General features: G+C 30.8%; 1 protein-coding gene across 1 annotated transcript; it reads right to left on the bottom strand.

The window, feature by feature from the left end:
• Window positions 1-294: 294 nt before the first annotated feature.
• Window positions 295-18,563, bottom strand: LOC139502056 (peroxisomal acyl-coenzyme A oxidase 1-like). Its single transcript, XM_071291377.1, has 14 exons — window positions 18,402-18,563; window positions 16,164-16,326; window positions 15,036-15,196; window positions 14,565-14,672; window positions 12,530-12,649; window positions 10,922-11,037; window positions 8,775-8,944; window positions 7,756-7,918; window positions 7,082-7,272; window positions 6,687-6,839; window positions 5,533-5,638; window positions 4,664-4,810; window positions 3,783-3,989; window positions 295-2,976 (listed from the first exon to the last, which is right to left on the bottom strand). The coding sequence occupies exons 1-14, from the start codon at window positions 18,520-18,522 to the stop codon at window positions 2,896-2,898; spliced, it is 2,007 nt and encodes a 668-aa protein (XP_071147478.1). The 5' UTR covers window positions 18,523-18,563; the 3' UTR covers window positions 295-2,895.
• Between the last annotated feature and the right edge of the window lie 1,526 nt (window positions 18,564-20,089).

Raw genomic sequence — 20,089 nt, 5'->3', positions numbered from 1 at the left:
ACAGGGACACAGAATGTGGTTGGGTTAAACTAGTTTGAAGGCACCTAACCCTCCCCTAATCTTGGACAGTGGAGTAACAGTACAACTTAAAAGTCTATTTTGCTACATGTACGTATTGAAAATACAAATTGATAAAGGCATACTGACACTCAGAGACACAAATTAATAAATGCACAAAATGACCACTATAAACATTTAGCACCCCAACATGAGAACAAATGACCACAATGATCATTATCAATGGTCCCACAACATGGCTGAATGTAAAAAAAGTTATAAACAAAAACACTAGACTTCTTAATAATTTAAAGTATAATTATTTCATAATATTTAAACATCTGTAAATATCAACAGCAATAAAAAAAATAAAAAAAATAATTAATATACCGGTAATGATATAAATTCTTTAAAAAAGTATATTTCTTGCCATTGAATACTTCTTTCTGTATGTAAAAATTGTGAAATGTGTACAGAAATATTCAATAAACATTATGAAAATTAAAGAATCAGATTATGCCATTATCTTTGGACCTGTACACTTACATAGAGTAAAATGTTGAGTCATAAAGTTACAATATTGGGACCACTCAGATAGAAAGAACTTCGAGGTAAAAATACATCTATAATTTATAAGAATAAGCTTGTTCTTTTCTTTAGGTCTTAAATGCTTTATCTTTTAGTATATTGTCAGTAGGATTAAATAAAAAGTTTTCGTACTCTCCTTTTTCTAAATAAAAATTCCTTTCATGGTTCTTTATAATATAGAAATTTGAAAATAATAAAGTTGGTAAATCATGTTGGATTAAGAATCTGAATTTGCCTTGCACATTTATATCAACCTCTCATATTTACTTTTAAACAATACACAATCAGGGGCGGATCCAGCCATTTTAAAAAGGGGGGTTCTCAACCCAGGATATAGGGGAGGGGTTCCACCTATATGTCCCCATTCAAATGCATTGTTCATCCAAAAAAGTGGGGATTCCACCCCAGAACCCCACTCTGGATCCGTTAATGTGCAATTGTTTCATGTCTTAACTAGGAAAAACAAGGGAATATCATCTCTTATTAATTACAATATATACTATTGATAAAATATTATTTATATTTATACCATGGTCTCATTTTTTTTGAATTTATAAACTAACAAAGCATAAATCTCATTACAGGTGCATAAAATCAGTTTTTACTTCATGAAAAAACATAATCAAAACAAATTTATATAAAATATTTCAAGAATAAAATTATATTATTTTATACTGAGTGCCAATAGACAAAGCAATCCATACATTTATTTTCAATTCAATGAAAATATAAATCGATAGATTTCTTTGAAATCCATCAATACTTTTTTTTTAGTTTGAAAACTTCTTATAATGTGGTAAAAGAACATTTCCAGTGTTTTTAAAAATTAAATATTTAAAAAAATGAATTTCACACTATTGGGACAAATTTCCACAAAATAACCCCTGTAGCAAAAGTTATAAAAAATGCAGATTAGTAATTTTCCTTTACTTTTTGTCAACTCTCATTGCCTTTAGATAAAAATTTGTGAGTTTTGATTTGGTCCCTTAAAGGACAAAGCACCAGAAAAAGTTGAAGCAAGACAAAACTATCAAAAGTAACTAATGTACCAAAATATTTAAGGAATGCATTGAACGATCCTGTTTTCATGTACATTCAAAAGGGACTAATTAGAGCTTGGAATTTATTGTGTTGCGTTTTTTATAGGCACTCAGTATAGATACAGAAAATAAAAATACTTGCAATAAAAAAGTATCACAAGTGTTATTCAATAACATTTTTATTTAATCATATTATTTTAAGCAATAAATAAATATATAGACAGTTTTCAAAAGTAATAAGTATACATTAAAAGTAATAAATACAAAGATTTAATAATAAGCAAAGTTTTGTATATCTGATATTGATAGAAATGCATTACCAATACTAAAATCATCACAACTTAAAAGGTCTCTATGGCACTACTATTATCACACACATTAATGTGTGTCAACTCTCTATAGATAAAAGTGAGAACCTCAAAATATTTTTACTTTTTTCAAATTTGATATTATTTCATTGGAGACCAGTTCTTGACAAGGAAGGTTATATCTCACACTTAGGTTAAAACTCAAAATTTCTTTTTATTTTAATTAATCATAACTTATACTATCTGTCATTTGAAAGTTAAAATCTATACAACAATTGAATGTTTAATAACTTTTCATAGGGTACATGGATATCTTGCTTTCATCATTTGCTAAAAAAATAGCTGCAATTTGTATTAAGTAGAACATTTATTTTCTTATTCAACTGAAAACTACTATCTCAAAAATTGCAATGAACCAACAGTTTTTTTAAGAATATGATTTTTATCACATTTCATATTCATAAAGTGTTGTCTAGTGTAGACTGATATTTGCAACAGTAAATCAAGTTTGTAGGCCAAGCTTAAAGTAGAATTTGGTCATCTCTATTTTAATGCAGAATATATAAAACATTGCATTTCAGTGATCACCTTGCATAACAAAACATTGAATTCAATTGAATTCAAAATCTCATATTTCATTTCAAAAACATTGTTCAAAATGTCCATGTCCATAGCTTTGGATAGGAAGATAAAAATCATTCACTAAGGTTTATCAAATCTGATCTCTCAATACCCAAAATATTGAATTACAATCAATGCAGATTATTGTTTTACTAAATTTGAACAATATTATGTCTTCATTTTTTTTAAATCTACCGGTACACTTGTATTTATGATGTATTTAACCTAGCTTGTTCATCAGATTTCTAAAATAATAAATTACTGGCCATGTTTTCATATTTGACACTTAAATAAAACTTGTAACTAAATCTCCTGATTGTTATGTTCTATTTGTCATCTCATTACAATTTTGCACTGATGTCCTTAGAATTTGACCTCTTCTGCATCATAGGTCGGATGTAATTATAGTAGGAACTATGGATCTACAAAAACAAAATAGAATATATAAACCAAAAACTACAGATTTTCTCGCTGCGTTGAAGACCCATTGCTGGTCATCTCTGTTATTTGCTCTTTGGTCGATTGTTGTTTCTGTGACATATTCCCCATTTCCGTTTTCCGTTTTCCATTTTCAATTAAAATAATAAACTGTTTTTAAAACTTTTTTTTTTACACTTAGGATTTTTAATGCAAAAATATATTAGATGACCTTAGCTGCACTTGGAAAAAACTTTCCAAATTTTGGGTCCTCAATGCGTTTCAACTTTATTTCTTTTTAAACATCTTAGATGGATCTTTTGTTTACTTAACAGATGTCTGACATCAAAATTTTATACCTGGTATGTATGATGAATTTAAAAAAAAAATGCAAGCACTGATAATATATACAAAAAAATGTTTAAGTGTATATAGCTTGTTACAATAATTTGAGATTATTACAGAATGAAGATATTCTGTGTATAGCTGTGATACTTGCATTGTATAATTTGAGTTTTTTCAAGATGCTTGTAATTTTGCTGTAATGTGTGTCACATTAATCTTCTATTTGTATATTTTGAGGATTGTAACATGTTTATGATGTTTTTATTTACCTGTGTGTCATGTCATGGCTGTTTGTTTACCAATTATTCATAATATTAATGGAAACTATTAGTTTGAAGCTGCTAAATTATCAATCGTGAGTTGGTAAGAAATTCTTAAATGTATTTATGGCTTTTAATTAAGCTTAGCAGAAGTTCTAAATATTTGAGAAAGTAAATATTTTTTTTATTTTTTGATAAAATCTTACATCAGTATTGTTCAGAGGAGATGATTTGGAATACTCATACAGAGCCTCATACACCTGACCGTCATATCTACCCAAGCAGCTTTGTAGCAAATGGTCTGGATAATCAAATGCATCTACCAGGGCCACAGCATTTGGTCTTATATCCTCTAACAGGGCCAGCACCTTCCTGTTTAAGATGCTAACTTGATCTTGATTAAAGTAACCATCCTGAAAAGGAAAAAGTGAATTGTTTTTGCAGATTTTATGTTTATTCTTTGAAGCTTAACATTTTAACTCGATCATTGATAACAGCAACAATAGATGTCGTAGGGTTTTTTGGTATTGTCATGTGGGGTTGCTGCTTTTCAATGCATGCCATTTTATTCATATCTGAGGGGGAGGACAGGGGTAAGGGAGACAGGGAGACAGGGAGAAAGGGGGTAGGAGAAAGGAGAAAGGGGGTGGGAGAAAGGAGAAAGGGGGTAGGAGAAAGGAGAGGAAGGCTGGGAGAAAGGAGAAAAAATAAAATATCTCTCCTTTTAAAAAAATTTCTAATATTTCAAGAAAAAATATCTCAAAAGGAGATGTTTTCTTCTAATGGGAGAAAGGAGAACGGGGGTAGGAGAAAGGAGAAGAGGGGTGGGAGAAGGGAGAAGGGTACCCCCCTGTCCTCCCCCTCATATCTTAAATTTGAAAGGGAAATATCTGTAAATAACTTTTTCTTTAGTAAATTAATTTTTCACAAAGGACAACAAATAAAATGTTGATTGACAACTGATTATGAAGCTGTAAAGTAAAAAATTTGGAATAAATCTATTTCATTGTCAGATTATTCAAAATTTTAAGCACAGAAAATATGCATAGTTGTAAACATTTGGTGATTTGCATCAAAAACAATTTACCTGCATAAATTCTCCCATATTTTCCACAATACCATACACAGCATACAGTCTACACAGTTGTGACAAAACGTTGTGTGTGGCAGGATCTACCTTCCTCTGGGATAAAATGTTCACAAAATTCCTTACTATAAACAGATGGCAGTGAGCCTGAAAATTAAAACAAATATGTATTAAATTGCTTCAAAATTATTCAAACAAATTTTGGTGATATACTGAATTAGTTGTGTTTTTTTTTTTTTAAAGTTTCTTGCTAGTTGTACTAAAGTGTCCCGCCTACAGGTGCTGATTTTCTTTCTGATTTGAAGACGCATAAATGGCCTTTATCTGGTTCTGTTTTTTGGTCATGTTATTGTTCCTTTGACACATTCCTCATTTCAATTCTATCTGACAAGGACAAATGTCAATGCATAGAGTACCTATCTCAATTCATCTATAAAGACAATATTATTTTTTTTTCACTATCTGAACTCATATTGTGCTAATGGTCATGGAGTAATCAAGGTCTTTTTTAAAATGCAAAACAATCATTTATTGTCTGTGACAAAAAATATTTTATTTTGGACTAAAATTAATACACAAAAACATTTATTTTCTTTATTTAGAACAAAATTTTAGTTGATGTTATATTTCTAAAAAGAAATCATGTAAAGATAAATTTAAAAACATTACTATCATCTATAGCAGATTATTTTAGTTTGGAATTATGAGTCTTTTTAATGAAAATATTGGACAGATGAAATCCAATTATGAAATCAATACTTATTTTTTTTTCATTATTTTTTGTTTTAGTAGTGAAATATATAGCATTAATCAATCTTGCTTTTTCAGCATAAAATGTACATAAATAAAGCACGATACTGGATATTTACCTTGGTAGCAGCAATAAATGGCACAGTAGATTTATTCCACGCATCATGACTAGGCATCCCTTTCTGTTTGTTTGCATTTTGCAATTTACAGGCTGTTGCCACCATCCTGAAATTTAAGATTTCATCAATCAGAAAAACAAAAAAACCAATTCATTATATAAGGAGCATTATTTCAGATTATTGAAGCTGCCAGCCACAATAGTGTATCTTAAAAATTTGATTGACATATAGTTTGTTATCCACTTCCCCTCTTTTGAAATAAATTAGCAGAATTAATAGATTCATAGATTCATAGACCTCATCCAATAGCTCTTCAAACATCTTTTTCTGTACTGGCTAAAAACCAAAAAAATCTATCAAATAACTTAATACTAAACGAAAAGAAAGAATGTAGTAAACTCGGATCAAATTTCATTTACCAGTATATTTTAATGTTAACTATGAAGTGAAAAAATTTTAGAAGGGGTTGGCAAAGTTCTTATTTATTTGATGCATATCACTTATATCATCAGATATACTTTCCCATTAGCACTAAATAACACATAAGGGGCTGAGGGCTGTTCTATTGAAACATTTATGGGACCTAGGGAAATATACTGCACATGATTAAAATGTATGCAGGGACCCATAGTTGCCTTTATGTGCAAGTAATTTACTTTCGAAGTGCCTTCCCTGGGTATTGTGCATGTTTGAATTGTACAGCCCTGAAGGATATTAAACTTTTACCAGTAGACACTCTTTTGAAAAGAGGCCTTTGCAACTAAGATAAAATAGTGAATACATTCCTTAGTGTAAATTTTATATTTGAAGTAAACCAGAACAAAAAAAAAGACAAATTCCAAATTAAGGTGGTACCTAACACTGCAGGGAGATAACTCTGTAAAATTAAGCTGAACATATTAATCATGTTATGTTGTTAAAGATATATTAAGATTCTCAACAATCAAATTAAGTGTTTGTCAAACTGCTATATTTCCAATGAACCCTTTTGAAAATGTGTGTATTTCAAGTTTTAAATTTTTATTTTTTATTATTGTCAAAGGGTCAGAGTAAATATTGTTTAGATTGTTCAAAATTTTATGAAAATTAAACGAGCCAAATTTATTTTAGACTAGGTATTTGGTACCACCTTAAAATCTCAAAAGAAGTGTTACCTTGCTGCTCTGTGGGAATAAGCTGCTACTAAACTTTCAAATGAACAGTCTTCACCAAGTGTTGATTTGACATTTAGATCTATAGTCAGATATTGTATAAGTTCTGGTAAAGATTCCCCTCTCTGGCCTCTGAAGTAGCTCTTTGATAGATATCTATTCAAAATATAATTAATTCATATTTATTTATACATTAATTTTTTTTGATAATTCTATATAAAATTCAAATAAGACAACAAGGATAAATAAAACAAGCCTTTCCTAAATGATTTTTATACTCATTAACACATAAATATTTCAATTGTTAATTAGTATTCATGTTGCAGCAGAACCATAAGTCATTGAAAATTGACAAGTGTCAATCAAAGGTAATTACTTTGGTTTAAATGCTAACCTACCTGGCAGTCTGAAGCATCATTACTGTATTTTCTCCTTCATACGTACAAGCTCCAACAATATTAGCATAAATCTTAGGAATACCACTAGCATGTGAGTAACCATGACCACCACAACTCATTCTGCACACCTCTATTCCTTCACAGCCAACCCATGTACAGAATGCTTTCAGTCCACATGCAAGAGCATGGAGCTGAAAAATTTAAAAGGGGATTATCAAATTATGCCTGGTAATCAACAATGTTTAGTTCAATACATGTAATCTTCACAATGGTCAATAATAGACCAACAGTATGGGCTTTGCTCCTTGTTAAACCATAAGGTGACCTATATTTGTTAATTTCTGTGTCATTGAGTTTTCTCATTTGAAATCATACCATATCTTTTACTTTTACATATACGTTGACTTTTATCAATCCATAGTAAACATTTAGAAAAAGAAAATGATCTATGTTTTTAAAAAAAAGGTCAAAGGGAGATAATTCTAAAGGAGTATATAGAAATTAGACATCTACAGGTTCTGATAAGTTGTCAAAAGTTCTGGTGTAAATCAAAGATTTATATGCATGAAACTGACATCATTTTCTCATTGATATTTACTTTTTTTTTCATTTCAATTGAGGGCAAAGGTTAAAAATATTACCAAAATAGGTCTTTTTTTAATATTCATACATACCTGTGGCATATCCTCAAGATTTCCTCTTTCAATGTCACTACTAATTTTAGCATAAATTTGACTCATCCCTTCAGCAGCCAATAGGAAAGCATAGGAAGTAGCTAACAAGGGGAATAACTTATACTGCTGTGTTTGGTAATCCATCACTTGTGCTTCCTCTCCTCTTAAAAACAAAATTAGGAAAAGTAAATCACAAAAATACTGAACTCCAAGGAAAATTCAAAACAAAAAAGTCTGTGATCAAATTACAAAATCAAAAGCTCAAACACATTAAACCAATGGATAACAACGTAAACTGTCATATTCCTGATTTTGTACAGGCATTTTCTTATGTAGAAAATGGTGGATTAAACCTGGTTCAATAACTAGCTAAACTTCTTACTTGTATGACAGTCACAACAATTTCCATTATATTGACAACAATGTGTGAACAAAACAAACAGTCGTAAAAGGTAAAAATTCAAACATAGGCCTACAGCAGTGACCAGCTATGTACTGTGTTCATAGGATACCATTGTTTGTGGATTTTAAATATATTTGTTCCCAAGAAAATGAATGAATCCACAGTATATGATTAACAATGATCAATATTTTAATATCACTTAAGTAGACAATAGATATACATATTTATTGAGTCATCAGTAAAGTCAGGGCATTGGAATATTCTTAAAATTTGACTTGAAATAATAAACGGTATTGAATATATCAAAGAGTACTATTCCAAGTAAATTTGTCAAAGATATATATTATATTATGATTTAAAAAAAATAATAAATCAATTACAACTTTATCAGATCTAGTACTGTGGATTCATAATCATTGTTGGATACCTATTTTCGTGGAATTCGTGATTATCTGAAATAACAAATTGTAATGGAATTACAAATTTTCAATAAGAATGAATGCAGACTTTGGCAAAACTACGAAATCAATTATCTAAGAAAATGCAAGTTTTCTTCATTTCACGAAAATTGGAACCCACAAAATTAATGAATCCCTAGCATTGAATATTTAAATACCCAGGTCTTAGTTCACTTTGTCGTCTGACTGCACTATATCTAACAGCAATAACCGTGGCCCTTGACAAAGCTTTAAAGGCATCCATTACTATCCAAACTCTAACCATCACCATAGCACCATAGGTGAGCTTAGCATTCTTTGGTTTTATATAGTCACCATTTTCTAGAACCTTTAATAAAATAAAATATACTAACCACATATTGGAGAAAAGATGTTAACTGTTTTAACTTTTAATAATATTTTGTAATAATTTAATTTTGGATGTAACACGTCTTCTGATTGGCTAACGTTATTTTGTTATCAGCCCATAGACATAATTTAGTCATGTGACCGTGACGTCATTAACGTTTATTCATGGTTTTCTACAGTTAAAATGGAATTTAGAATTAAATTATAAGAAATGACTGTAATATTTTTTCTGTCTATTCAAAATAACATAAAAAATGTGGTGCACACTGTTAAATAACCCACTATGCGCCTTATTCAGTGTGCACCAAATTTTTTATGTTATTTCTTCATAGACAGAAACAAGAATGTGTCCTCAGTACACGAATGCCCCACTCGCACTATCATTTTCCATGTTCAGTGGACCGTGAAATTGGGGTAAAAACTCTAATTTGGCATTAAAATTAGAAAGATCATATCATAGGGAACATGTGTACTAAGTTTGAAGTCGATTGGACTTCAACTTCATCAAAAACTACCTTGACCAAAAACTTTAACCTGGAGCGGGACAGACGGACGGACGGACGAACGGACGCACAGACCAGAAAACATAATGCCCCTCTACTATAGTAGGTGGGGCATAAAAATATTACAGTCATTCCTTAAATAAATTAATTTTGATATTTGATAATTAACCCTCTTCTATATCATGGGGGAGGCGTTACATTTTAAAAAAGGATAAGAAAAAAAGCAATGGATATTTTGTGAATGATTACAAAGTAATATATGTAATAATTAATTGCTATGTCAATTTGTTAAACAATACAATTTGGATTATTTAAATATAGTAAAAGAGGACATATATAAACATAAGAAAATTTCCTGTTTTTTCCTATCTTAAAGTAAATGGGTCAAGATGTGCAGTTCATTTCCTCTGTCCATATCTTAAACTTTGATGTGTATGATTGAAACTTTTGCAGCTGAGACATATAATATTCAAACATGTGGTTAAATTTTTGGAATGCAAAGTGCATTTAAATTTTTAACAAATGTGGCAACCCCTTGATGCTGGTTTAGCTGAGAAACCTAGAGTGCCTGGTAGTCAGTGCACCCCCCCCCCCCCCCCCCTCCCTTATAAAAATTTCGGGACCTGCCACTAACCCCAAAAGACCCATGTGATACTGCTTCAGCATTTGAAAAGTCCTTATTTTCCCACAGTTAAATTCTTTGGAAATTATGTTCAAACATTTGATAATTCCCCAGTTTTTACATCTTTATTGTATAGTCTTCTGGTCTCCAAAAAAGTACAAATAGTAAAGTTCAGATAATTACTTAATCATATTAATTCAAGGTATTAACCCAAATGTTAGTGTTTACTTTCTCAGTATTTCAATCAAATTGTAATTTTTCAAAATGAAGTGGCATATAAGCCAAATAGTGGTGGAAAATCACAAATAGAACATTTTAAACAAGAATGTGTCCTCAGTACATGAATGGCCCACTCGCACTATCATTTTCCATGTTCAGTGGACCGTGAAATTGGGATAAAAACTCTAATTTGGCATTAAAATTAGAAAGATCATATCATAGAGAACATGTGTACTAAGTTTGAAGTCGATTGGACTTCAACTTCATCAAAAACTACCTTGACCAAAAACTTTAACCTGAAGCGGGACAGACGAACGAACGAACGGACGAACGAACAGATGCACAGACCAGAAAACATAATGCCCCTCTACTATCATAGGTGGGGCATAAAAAATCTTTGCTTCAATGGAAAATTCTATTATTTTGAAATGCATCTATAACTTTTTTGTAAGAGTTTATGGAAGAAAAACTCCATAACTCTTGCACTCACATAACATTAAATTTTTCTAATCTAATTCAGTCTGTGAGTGAGAAAATGTCAGAAATACTCAATAAATAGTCTTTAATCATAAGTTCAAACATATGCTTGTTTTAATGTTTACTTCTTGATTACCTTAGCATATCTCATTAACATATTCATTCTGGGAATTCTGTATTTATTAAACTTCATAAAACCATTGTCTACACCATCAAAACCAAGCTTTGGTCCAATATCCCCTATTTCTAGACCTATTAAAAAAACATTGAAATCAATAAAATTATCTAAAAAAAAAAGGTGTTGACTTAAAATCAGATATTATTTCCAGCAATTGCTTGAATTACAGTTCTATATATCTGATACTAGAACAGGAGTTCTAATAAATGCGCCATTCACTCATTTGCATATATAAAAACCTCGAAATAATTTCTGAATTTACAGTATATCATGTAAATGTTTATATGACTTATACCTATTTGATCATCTAAATGTCTAAATGATCCTAATCACCTAGTTTGTTCGTTATTGAACAATATGTAAGGTGCCACTTCTGGAGCACCTGAGATATGTGGGGTTCCTATTGCTCAGTCTTTGATTTTGTGTACTGTTAGTCTATTCCTCATTTCCTCATTTTCAACTTTTAGCCAAGGCATTATCAGATTGTTTTCGATTTATGAGATGAGGATAAAAGTTTTGTTTTCTGATAGATAAATATATGAATCAGAATGGTTCAGATCTTGAGTAAAAATGCTAGTGTTGAATGATGCTGGTGAATGTTAAAATATCCATGGTAACCAAAAATGTTTTACATCTGTGGTACTAAACGTCCGAAAACATCTGTTTAAGGTGGCATGGGTGTGTTCCGCCATCTTGGATTGTAAAAAAACAGAGAATCATGAGAATCTAAGGTCCAGATTTTCTATAAATTTAGCAAAATTTGATTCAGGAATGAAGATATTTAATGTGAATTTTCATTTAAAAGAACACATTTATTAGAATAAAACTTATAAGTATTAATATTTTGACAAGTGTTGATTATTTTTGGTTGTTTTTCAATGTTTTCAAATTGGAATTTTAAGGGGGCGCAACTGTAAAACAGTCCATTTTCTGAAGGATTCTACATGGAATTTTTCTATTTTGTATTTTAGCAGGAAAAAACGTACGGTGACCCTATGTTTTCTTTTGATTTTCTCAAAGCCTTGTATGAAAGCTATCTTTTCCAAATTTATTTCACAATTCTATCATTTTGTTTAGTTTTTAATCACAAAATGGTGTTTTTTCCTGTATAATCTATACAAAATGTGTCATTTTGTTACAACCTGTAGCTTGAGAAAATGCATGGTGACCCATCATTTTTATTACATTTTTGATCATGTATCAATAAATACTACGTTTTGGCAAAGTATGAAAAAATTCTATCATTTTTATTTTAGACTCCCATACCACCTTAATATGGAAATTTTACGTAGGTAGCTATTTTACTTTTTCTTCTGGTGTAACAGTCTTTAGTTTTTTATGTTGTTTTTGGTGTAACACTTGACCATCAATTTTTTCCAATTAGCTTCGTGCAGAATTTATCCTTGTTTCAAATAAAGATATACTTGACATGAGCAAAGTTTTATCCTAGACAAAATTTCAAGGTTGTTCTTGGCTAAGTTGGCTGTTCATCAAATGATTTTGTTTGATCTATAATGAAGTATTTATTTTGTGTCTTAATACCTCTGAAGTAACTTTGTGACAAACCTGGCATTATTGAATGGTCCTCCATACTTCTAACTTGCACTAGAAACAAATGAGTTCCATGACATTTCCCCTGTGTATATAGCTGTGCCATTACTAAACAATGGTTAACTGTTTTTGCCACTAAAACATATAGAAATGCATTAAATATATGTTAATAATTCACCCATTCTACGTTCATTTAAAGAAAATAACAGATTACTCCAGTCTCTGTTAAATAATAAACAGATCCAGGTAACATCATTCAATTACAAGCAGCCTTCATGTAACCCTTCAAATTTTTACCATTACTGTATATGTTTTTCTATAGGTTGATTTATACATTCTTGATAAAGTGAAGACACTTTTTAAATCTTTTTTTTTGATATTGGGAAATGAAGATAGCATAAAATTGAGAGTAAAAATGTGGAATGTGTCAAAAAGGCAACTACATGTACCCAACCATAAAGCAGACAACAGCTGAAGTCCACCAATGGGTCTTCAATGCAGGGAAACTTGTGTTTGGCAGTTCATTTCTCAAGTTTGTTCTGTGGTATATATGGTCTATGCAGTATTTGTTTTGCACATTGTTGAAAGCTGTACAGTGACCTATAGTTTATTTCTGTGTGATTTGTTATCTTGTGAAGAGTCATCTCATTGGCAATCATCTTCTTTTTTATATTGTCTTTTGATAGTTTTCTCACATTATTTCTTTCCTACCTCAAAATATGAATGAGAATTAATTCTCCTTTGCAATATTTGTATTTTATCATTATATATCGACTATTTGTTTTAACTGACTTTGTTTTGTCTCCTTTTCGAATTTCAAATAGATTAAAAAGAGTCCAAAATCTTAGGATAAAGTGTATTAAACATGTTTTCAATCAGTTATTTGGTGAACTATTGCAAATGTGTAATACGTAATATCCCAGTTTTAATTGCTGTTTGTCAATGAGTAGATCAGTTTTTAGTTTTTATTATTGGCTTTTGAAAACGGTTATTTGTCCTTTGATTGTTTTTCTTTTCCATCCATGGCATTGGCAGAGTTTGATTGTGCCTCTCTTTAACATTGTACTATCGAAAGGATGAGAAGACATATAGACTCTACCATAGCAAATTAAATAATTAAAATTTAACTGTTGAGAGTGGAGGAATATTGTAATAGACATATAAAGTCATAGTTATAGAATCTGTTTCTCTTATGATATTTATCCTTCCTTTTTCAAAGATTTGCAGAAAGGAGTAAGTTCGGTAAGTGCCATATTTGGCCCCAATTATAAAGTTCATGGTTACAAGACAATAATTGTTTTAAGTTGCCTTAGAGACATGTGAGAAAGTTAAACAGAGCTGTTTTTGTCAAAGTTTAGTTCTAACATGTTGATTTTTACATCCCAAAAAGGTCAAGATAAGAGATTTTGGTGAAATTTGACAAAATCAGCTGGATTTCAACCAAATAAAGGACCAGGAAACATAGAGCGCAGGCGTCGACAAGCTTAACATTCAAATAAGACATGTTAAATGTCTTCACAAACATTATTTTAAAAGATCTTTGTTGTCGACGTATGCGCTCTATGTTTCCTGTCAAATAATCTTTGGAAATTTACCCATTTTCATTGATTTTTTCATGAAAAATCAATATAAGTACAACTTGTGACGTCATAATGAAACGCAGAATTGTAAAATTTTCAACAAAATGGCTTATATCCTATCTAGTCAATGTATTAGCTATAATCTATTTTGATATTGGTCAATAAATCCGAATTTGAAATTAACGCTTAAAAAGGGGGCCATTTTAGGACCTTATCGAACATACTCCTTTGTGCTCAGTATTTATGTGACGTCTGTCTCAGGCATGGTTGCATTTTTTTCATGAATTCAAAAAAGGAAATTCAGAAAAATTGTGAATATTTACTATCATGATTTAATCTAGACCAATCATTTTGCTGAGAACAGATATTTCACTAGTGAGAAATAAGACTTTTCTCACACGGCTCAAGAAATGTGCAAATAGTACAAAAGTTAGAGAAGACATATTTTATCCATTTGTTAACATACTTACCATTTCCTGGCCAATACTTGATAGAGCTAAGTGTAGGACTGTCTAGTATGAACTCTTGTGTTTCAGGATCAAATGTTGCTGTCGTCTCTAAACCTCTGATGAATGTTCCTGAAAAAAGTAAAAACATTTTTTCAATAAATTCACTTCATGACTTGTTTAAAAGTGTAAAATAAATTTGCATATTTTTAATTCGTTTAATAGAAATCAATATTGCACTTATAATTTGAAATGTTTATGAAAATTTGAATTTATATCTTATAATGTGAAGCAAAGCCTATTTCATTGTGTATATGTACAATATCATTATACAAAATAACATAATTAAACAGTTAAAATTCTAATTTTGCTTTTTTGGACATTATCTGTGGAATGTTTTCATGTCTTTAATTTATTGACATCAAACTCCCATGATCAAAATTTATCATGATTCTGCTTATGGATTGCTATACAATAAAAATATGATCTATTTACCATGACCTAGTTCTGTCTGGGCGTAAGTACCAATCATCTTGAAACTTTTCCCTAATGGAACCCATTTCCTACTCTGTTCTGGTGTCCCCTGTCTTTCCAGTGTTGGAACAAACATACCAGAATGTAAACCAAATGGACTCAATTCAACCGGTGCTGCAGCCCTGTAACAAAAAACATATATAAACATGAGTTTGAGACTTTTGCAACAACTGCAAGTAAATTTATCAAATTATATATATGTGAAAATTTCACTGCATGATGTCATGAATGATAATAAGTTTGAGACAAATTGAATGCATATCTTGAATTTAGTGTCAGACATATGATACAGATAGATTGTGTATTGTGAAGGTATTATGTTAAATTTTTTCACTTTTCTTAAGTTAATTACCATAAAAGTATATTATAAAGATGACAAAAGAGATGGATCCTTTTCATGACTTAATTACACGCACTATAAATTTACCAAAAAGATATGATACCATATTTGCTCAAATGATATATTATTTCAATAGTGTCTTAATAATAAAACATACTGTGGGTTCAATTATTTTAATGGGTACAAATTTCCCAGAAATTTTGAAAATCGAGAAAAATTGTATGTTCATGGGTATTTGAATTTAGATATTTTATTCCAAAGCCTGCATATAGATGTATATACAAAATGAACAAGACTATAGCAAATTTGTTTTTGTAACATTTAAATTCATGGAATATCCCTATGAACCTATACATGTAGGTAAATTAATTTCTTAGATTTTTAGCATCTTATCAAACAGATGAAATTTTGGTCGATTTTATGTTTTGAGCCATTATATTTCCAAATGGATTAGCATAGAACATGTATTTGTACATTTAGTCATTTATTCATTTGTGTTGTTGAGTCTTTAGTTTACTGTGTGGTATTTTGTGTACTAATGTTTTTCTATAGGTCTTTTTCCTTTAACGATGGTGTTGTCAGTTTATATTCGAGTTATGATCATGAGTGTAAATGCCCCTTTGGCACCTTCTCATCTCTTTTATTGTGAAACATAAAAGTGTGACAGAACTCCGAAACCTTATCCTTGTATATCCCTTACTGATGTGCAGGGGATAGGAAAATGATTTACATTTTGTTTACAATCTTACTCTCTAAAGTTAAGTCTGTCAGTTTCTGATTTAATTCCCAGTTCTTCCAATCTATCCATAATATAGATCTGACGTCGTACAGCATTGTTATATTGACCATCTCTATCGTAAAACTCTGTTGGCTTAAAACTTTGTAAGAACTTGTCTTGGAGGACTATGTTTTCTAAAATAAAAAAAAACAAATAAATATTCATAAACAGTCTTCCTAGCTTATTGGTGCTTATCATATTTATATATATATAGGTCATTTAAATAGCTCTGGTCATGTGATTACTGAGCTTTCTGTATGCAACCAGAGTTATTTAAAAAATAAAGTCACATGGTACAATAAAACTGTATAGCCAGTCAAGGTCGTTAAAAACTTCCATTTGTTGTACAATAAAACAGGTTTAAAGCACATGTCTTATGTTGTTTTTTTTTTAATGGAAGGCTGTTACACTGTCAACGTATATTTGTTCCTAAGGGAAACAATATTATAATAATAGTTCTGCAGAAATTTTGCCATGGAATACTCTATCCATCTGTATTATATTTGTTCCACGGATATTAGGAACTTATCTTATATGTTGATGAGTATAACAAATGTTCCTATTATGCTGAAGTTTAGTTTACACAAGCATGACAAGAAATTGTATATTTAAATCATTTGGAATACATCAGAACTGTGTAGTTTGATAATTCTCTAGCATAATTTCTGCATACCATTATACGAGTAACAAATAACATTGTTTGTAGCAAATCATATACTTGTATGACATCTGAGTTTATTACTTGTACTTTCATTAATAAAAGGTTATCTAAATACTCTAATTACGGTCATCTTTCAAAGTTACAACCATCTCGTGTCGGTAACAACCTCATCCAAAATACTACAGTTGAAGTTACGACCATCACACATATGAAGTTACGACCATCATGCTCGAATTTTTGAATGACTATTTTACGAAAATTAGAATAATTTTAACTATCAAATTTGGTTTCAATATCAACGCACTTACGATATGTTTATACGAAACAAGCTCAAATGAACCTTTAACTGCATGAAAATTGGAAAAGAAAAAAGGGTTGGGATCCCGCTAACATGTTAAACCCCGCCATATTATTTATGTATGTGCCTGTCCTAAGTCAGGAGCCTGTAATATAGTGGTTATCGTTTGTTTTATGTGTTACACATTTGCTTTTTCGTTCATTTATTTACATAAATAAGGTTGTTAGTTTTCTCCTTTGAGTTGTTTTACATTGTCTTATCTGGGCCTTTAATAGCTGACTATGCGGTATGGGCTTTGCTCATTGTTAAAGGCCGTATGATGACATATAGTTGTTAATGTCCGTTTCATTTTGGTTTTTTGTGGATAGTTGTCTCATTGGCAATCATACCACATCTTCTTATTTATATTGTTCGGTCTAAAGCATTTGAAAAATTTGGAATATTAAATCAAACTTTAATCAAAATTCCCACAAAACTAATATTTTTAAACTTTTTGAAAATTTTTGAATTGATAAGTGTTAAACGGATTCAAATTGCTTTATTTTACATTATATGTAAAAATTCAAAATAATTATATAAAATATTCAGAAATACATCATATTATATATGCATATAACATGTATAATCAAAGACACGTTTAAAACTCTGACTTGCCTTATTCGATCTTATTTAAAACAGAGATACGACCATCGATCTTCAACATTTTTGTTTTTTTAGTTACGACCATCCTGCTCGAATTTTTGAATGACTATTTTACGAAAATTGGAATGTTTTAATGCATCAAATTTGGTTTCAATATCACTGAACTGCCGAATTATATGTATGAGACATGCGGTTTGACTCAAATGAACCTTAAACTGCACGAAAATCAGAAAAGAAAAACTTATCCCTAGAGTTGTCTCCCATGTCCGGATGGTCGTAACTTTTAGTTACGACCATCCGCTTACCACCAGTGTATATATAATACATTAACATACATGAAGAAAAAAATATTTAGTAAAAAATAATTTTTAAGAATTATTTTCTGAAGATTTATAGATCATTAGATTTCAAACAGACTATAAATAGGGGAATAATACATGAACTTGGGTATAATCCACCAATAAATTATCATGAAATTTGTGTACCTCAGTTTAAATATAAATGTACATTACAAAAAAAAAAAAAACATCTGAGATCGAAGTGCAAGCTGCAAGTGTCCTATATTTTGACCTCTAATGCATTACAACATTGTAACTATATTTACGTACGTATATGACGTTTTCGCTTTACTTTTTCTGGTCCTTTATAAATGAATTCTGTTAACCTTTCAGCATCAAACTTAGCTGTAGATCTTTCTTTCAAGAGATCGGTGTTGACTTCATTTGACATTTTGCTTGTCCTAGTTAAATGATAAACACCGGAAACTTGTCGGACATAACTGTTTCCGGAATGTTACAACATAATGAAAAAAAAACCATCTTTCTCATTTTGACGTTACATATAAAACATGTATCTGTCTTATACCTACTAAATTAGACTTAATTACTAGGTTCACAGTGTATTTGCATTTGCAACACTGTAACTGTTACAATTAATTCCCTTTGCCATGACTGTCAGAGACATAATATACAAGTGTGCCCGTGACTAATTGTCCGTCTCACGGGGCATGGCATATCCAGGGGCGGATGCAGGAATTTTCGAAAGGGGGGGTGCTAACCCAGGGCAAACAGGGCAAAAGGGGGGGGTGCAAAACATATGTCCCGATACAAATGCATTGATCGTCAAAAATAAAGGGGGGGTGCGCACCCCCGGAACCCCCCCCCCCCCCTGGATCCGCCACTGATATCGGTGTACCGAGAAAAAAATCCAAAAACATTAGAAAAACGGCAAGCAAGAGCCCTTAGATTTGTGTACGAAGACCATTCATGCTTGAAAAGGTTAAGATGCCTTCACTGCATAATAACAGACAAAGATCAGCAATATCAATTAAACTTTTAATAAAGTTAACTTATTAACATAACTGACTAGCACGTCTGTGTACATGATCTTTTAAATGTAAAAGATTGGAAATATTCTTTCAGATTTAGTTATATCCTGGATATACCACATAAAAACAACACAGTTTGGTAAGAACAGTTTCAAAATTGCAGCCCGCTACCGGTGACCATTTAAGGCCTGATTGAAAACAGTTTCTCTGAATTTAAGAGCCTTAATTATAATACAGTTAATTGTGCTTTACAGTTTAGTTTCAGCATGATAGATATATGTATTTTAGTAATGCTTTGTATGTATTTCAAATATACATGTGCTCTATAGCTATGCATTTAAAAAAATGCTGCTTATATATCTTGTCTGCATGTTGTGTGTTTTAATGTTTTGATTATTTTATTTTATATTCAGTAAATTCAAGAGCGTTTGCTTGTATTGTTATATATGAACCGATTCTAAACAAAACAAAACTTTCGTATTCGTATCCGTATACACCAGAGACTTATGCAGGGGTGTAGTCAGCCATTTTAAAGGGGAGATCCCTACCCAAGATCCAATTATACGTTCCCATTCAAATACATTGGTCGTCTTCAAAAGGGGGTTCCAACATCAAGAACTCCTCTGCTCAAATCTGCCGCTAGTAAAAAAAAAAGTTGACGATGGCTTACTCAGATCTTTACAAAGTACAAACAAAACTAACAGAAACACAAACGACACAAAGTATAAATATGTTACTAAAAGATGGTTCAAATCCAATAACAACCGATAAAACCACGCACCTAAGACTAAAATATCAATCTGTTAACATCCAACAACAGAGAAAAAATGACCTTGTGCATTGCTAAAATATAAATACCAACAGACGGTATACATGGTATATATGACCGTCAATGTACATTAACGTATCAAAATGATATTTAGTTGATAACAAAATCAACATTTATGCTGATGAAAGTAATTAATATTC

This window comes from Mytilus edulis, chromosome 13 (genome assembly GCF_963676685.1).
Source record: "Mytilus edulis chromosome 13, xbMytEdul2.2, whole genome shotgun sequence".
NCBI classification, from domain to species: Eukaryota; Metazoa; Mollusca; class Bivalvia; order Mytilida; family Mytilidae; genus Mytilus; species Mytilus edulis.
The sequence above is the reverse complement of the archived record's forward strand: the minus strand, read 5'-3'. Positions and strand labels throughout refer to the sequence as shown.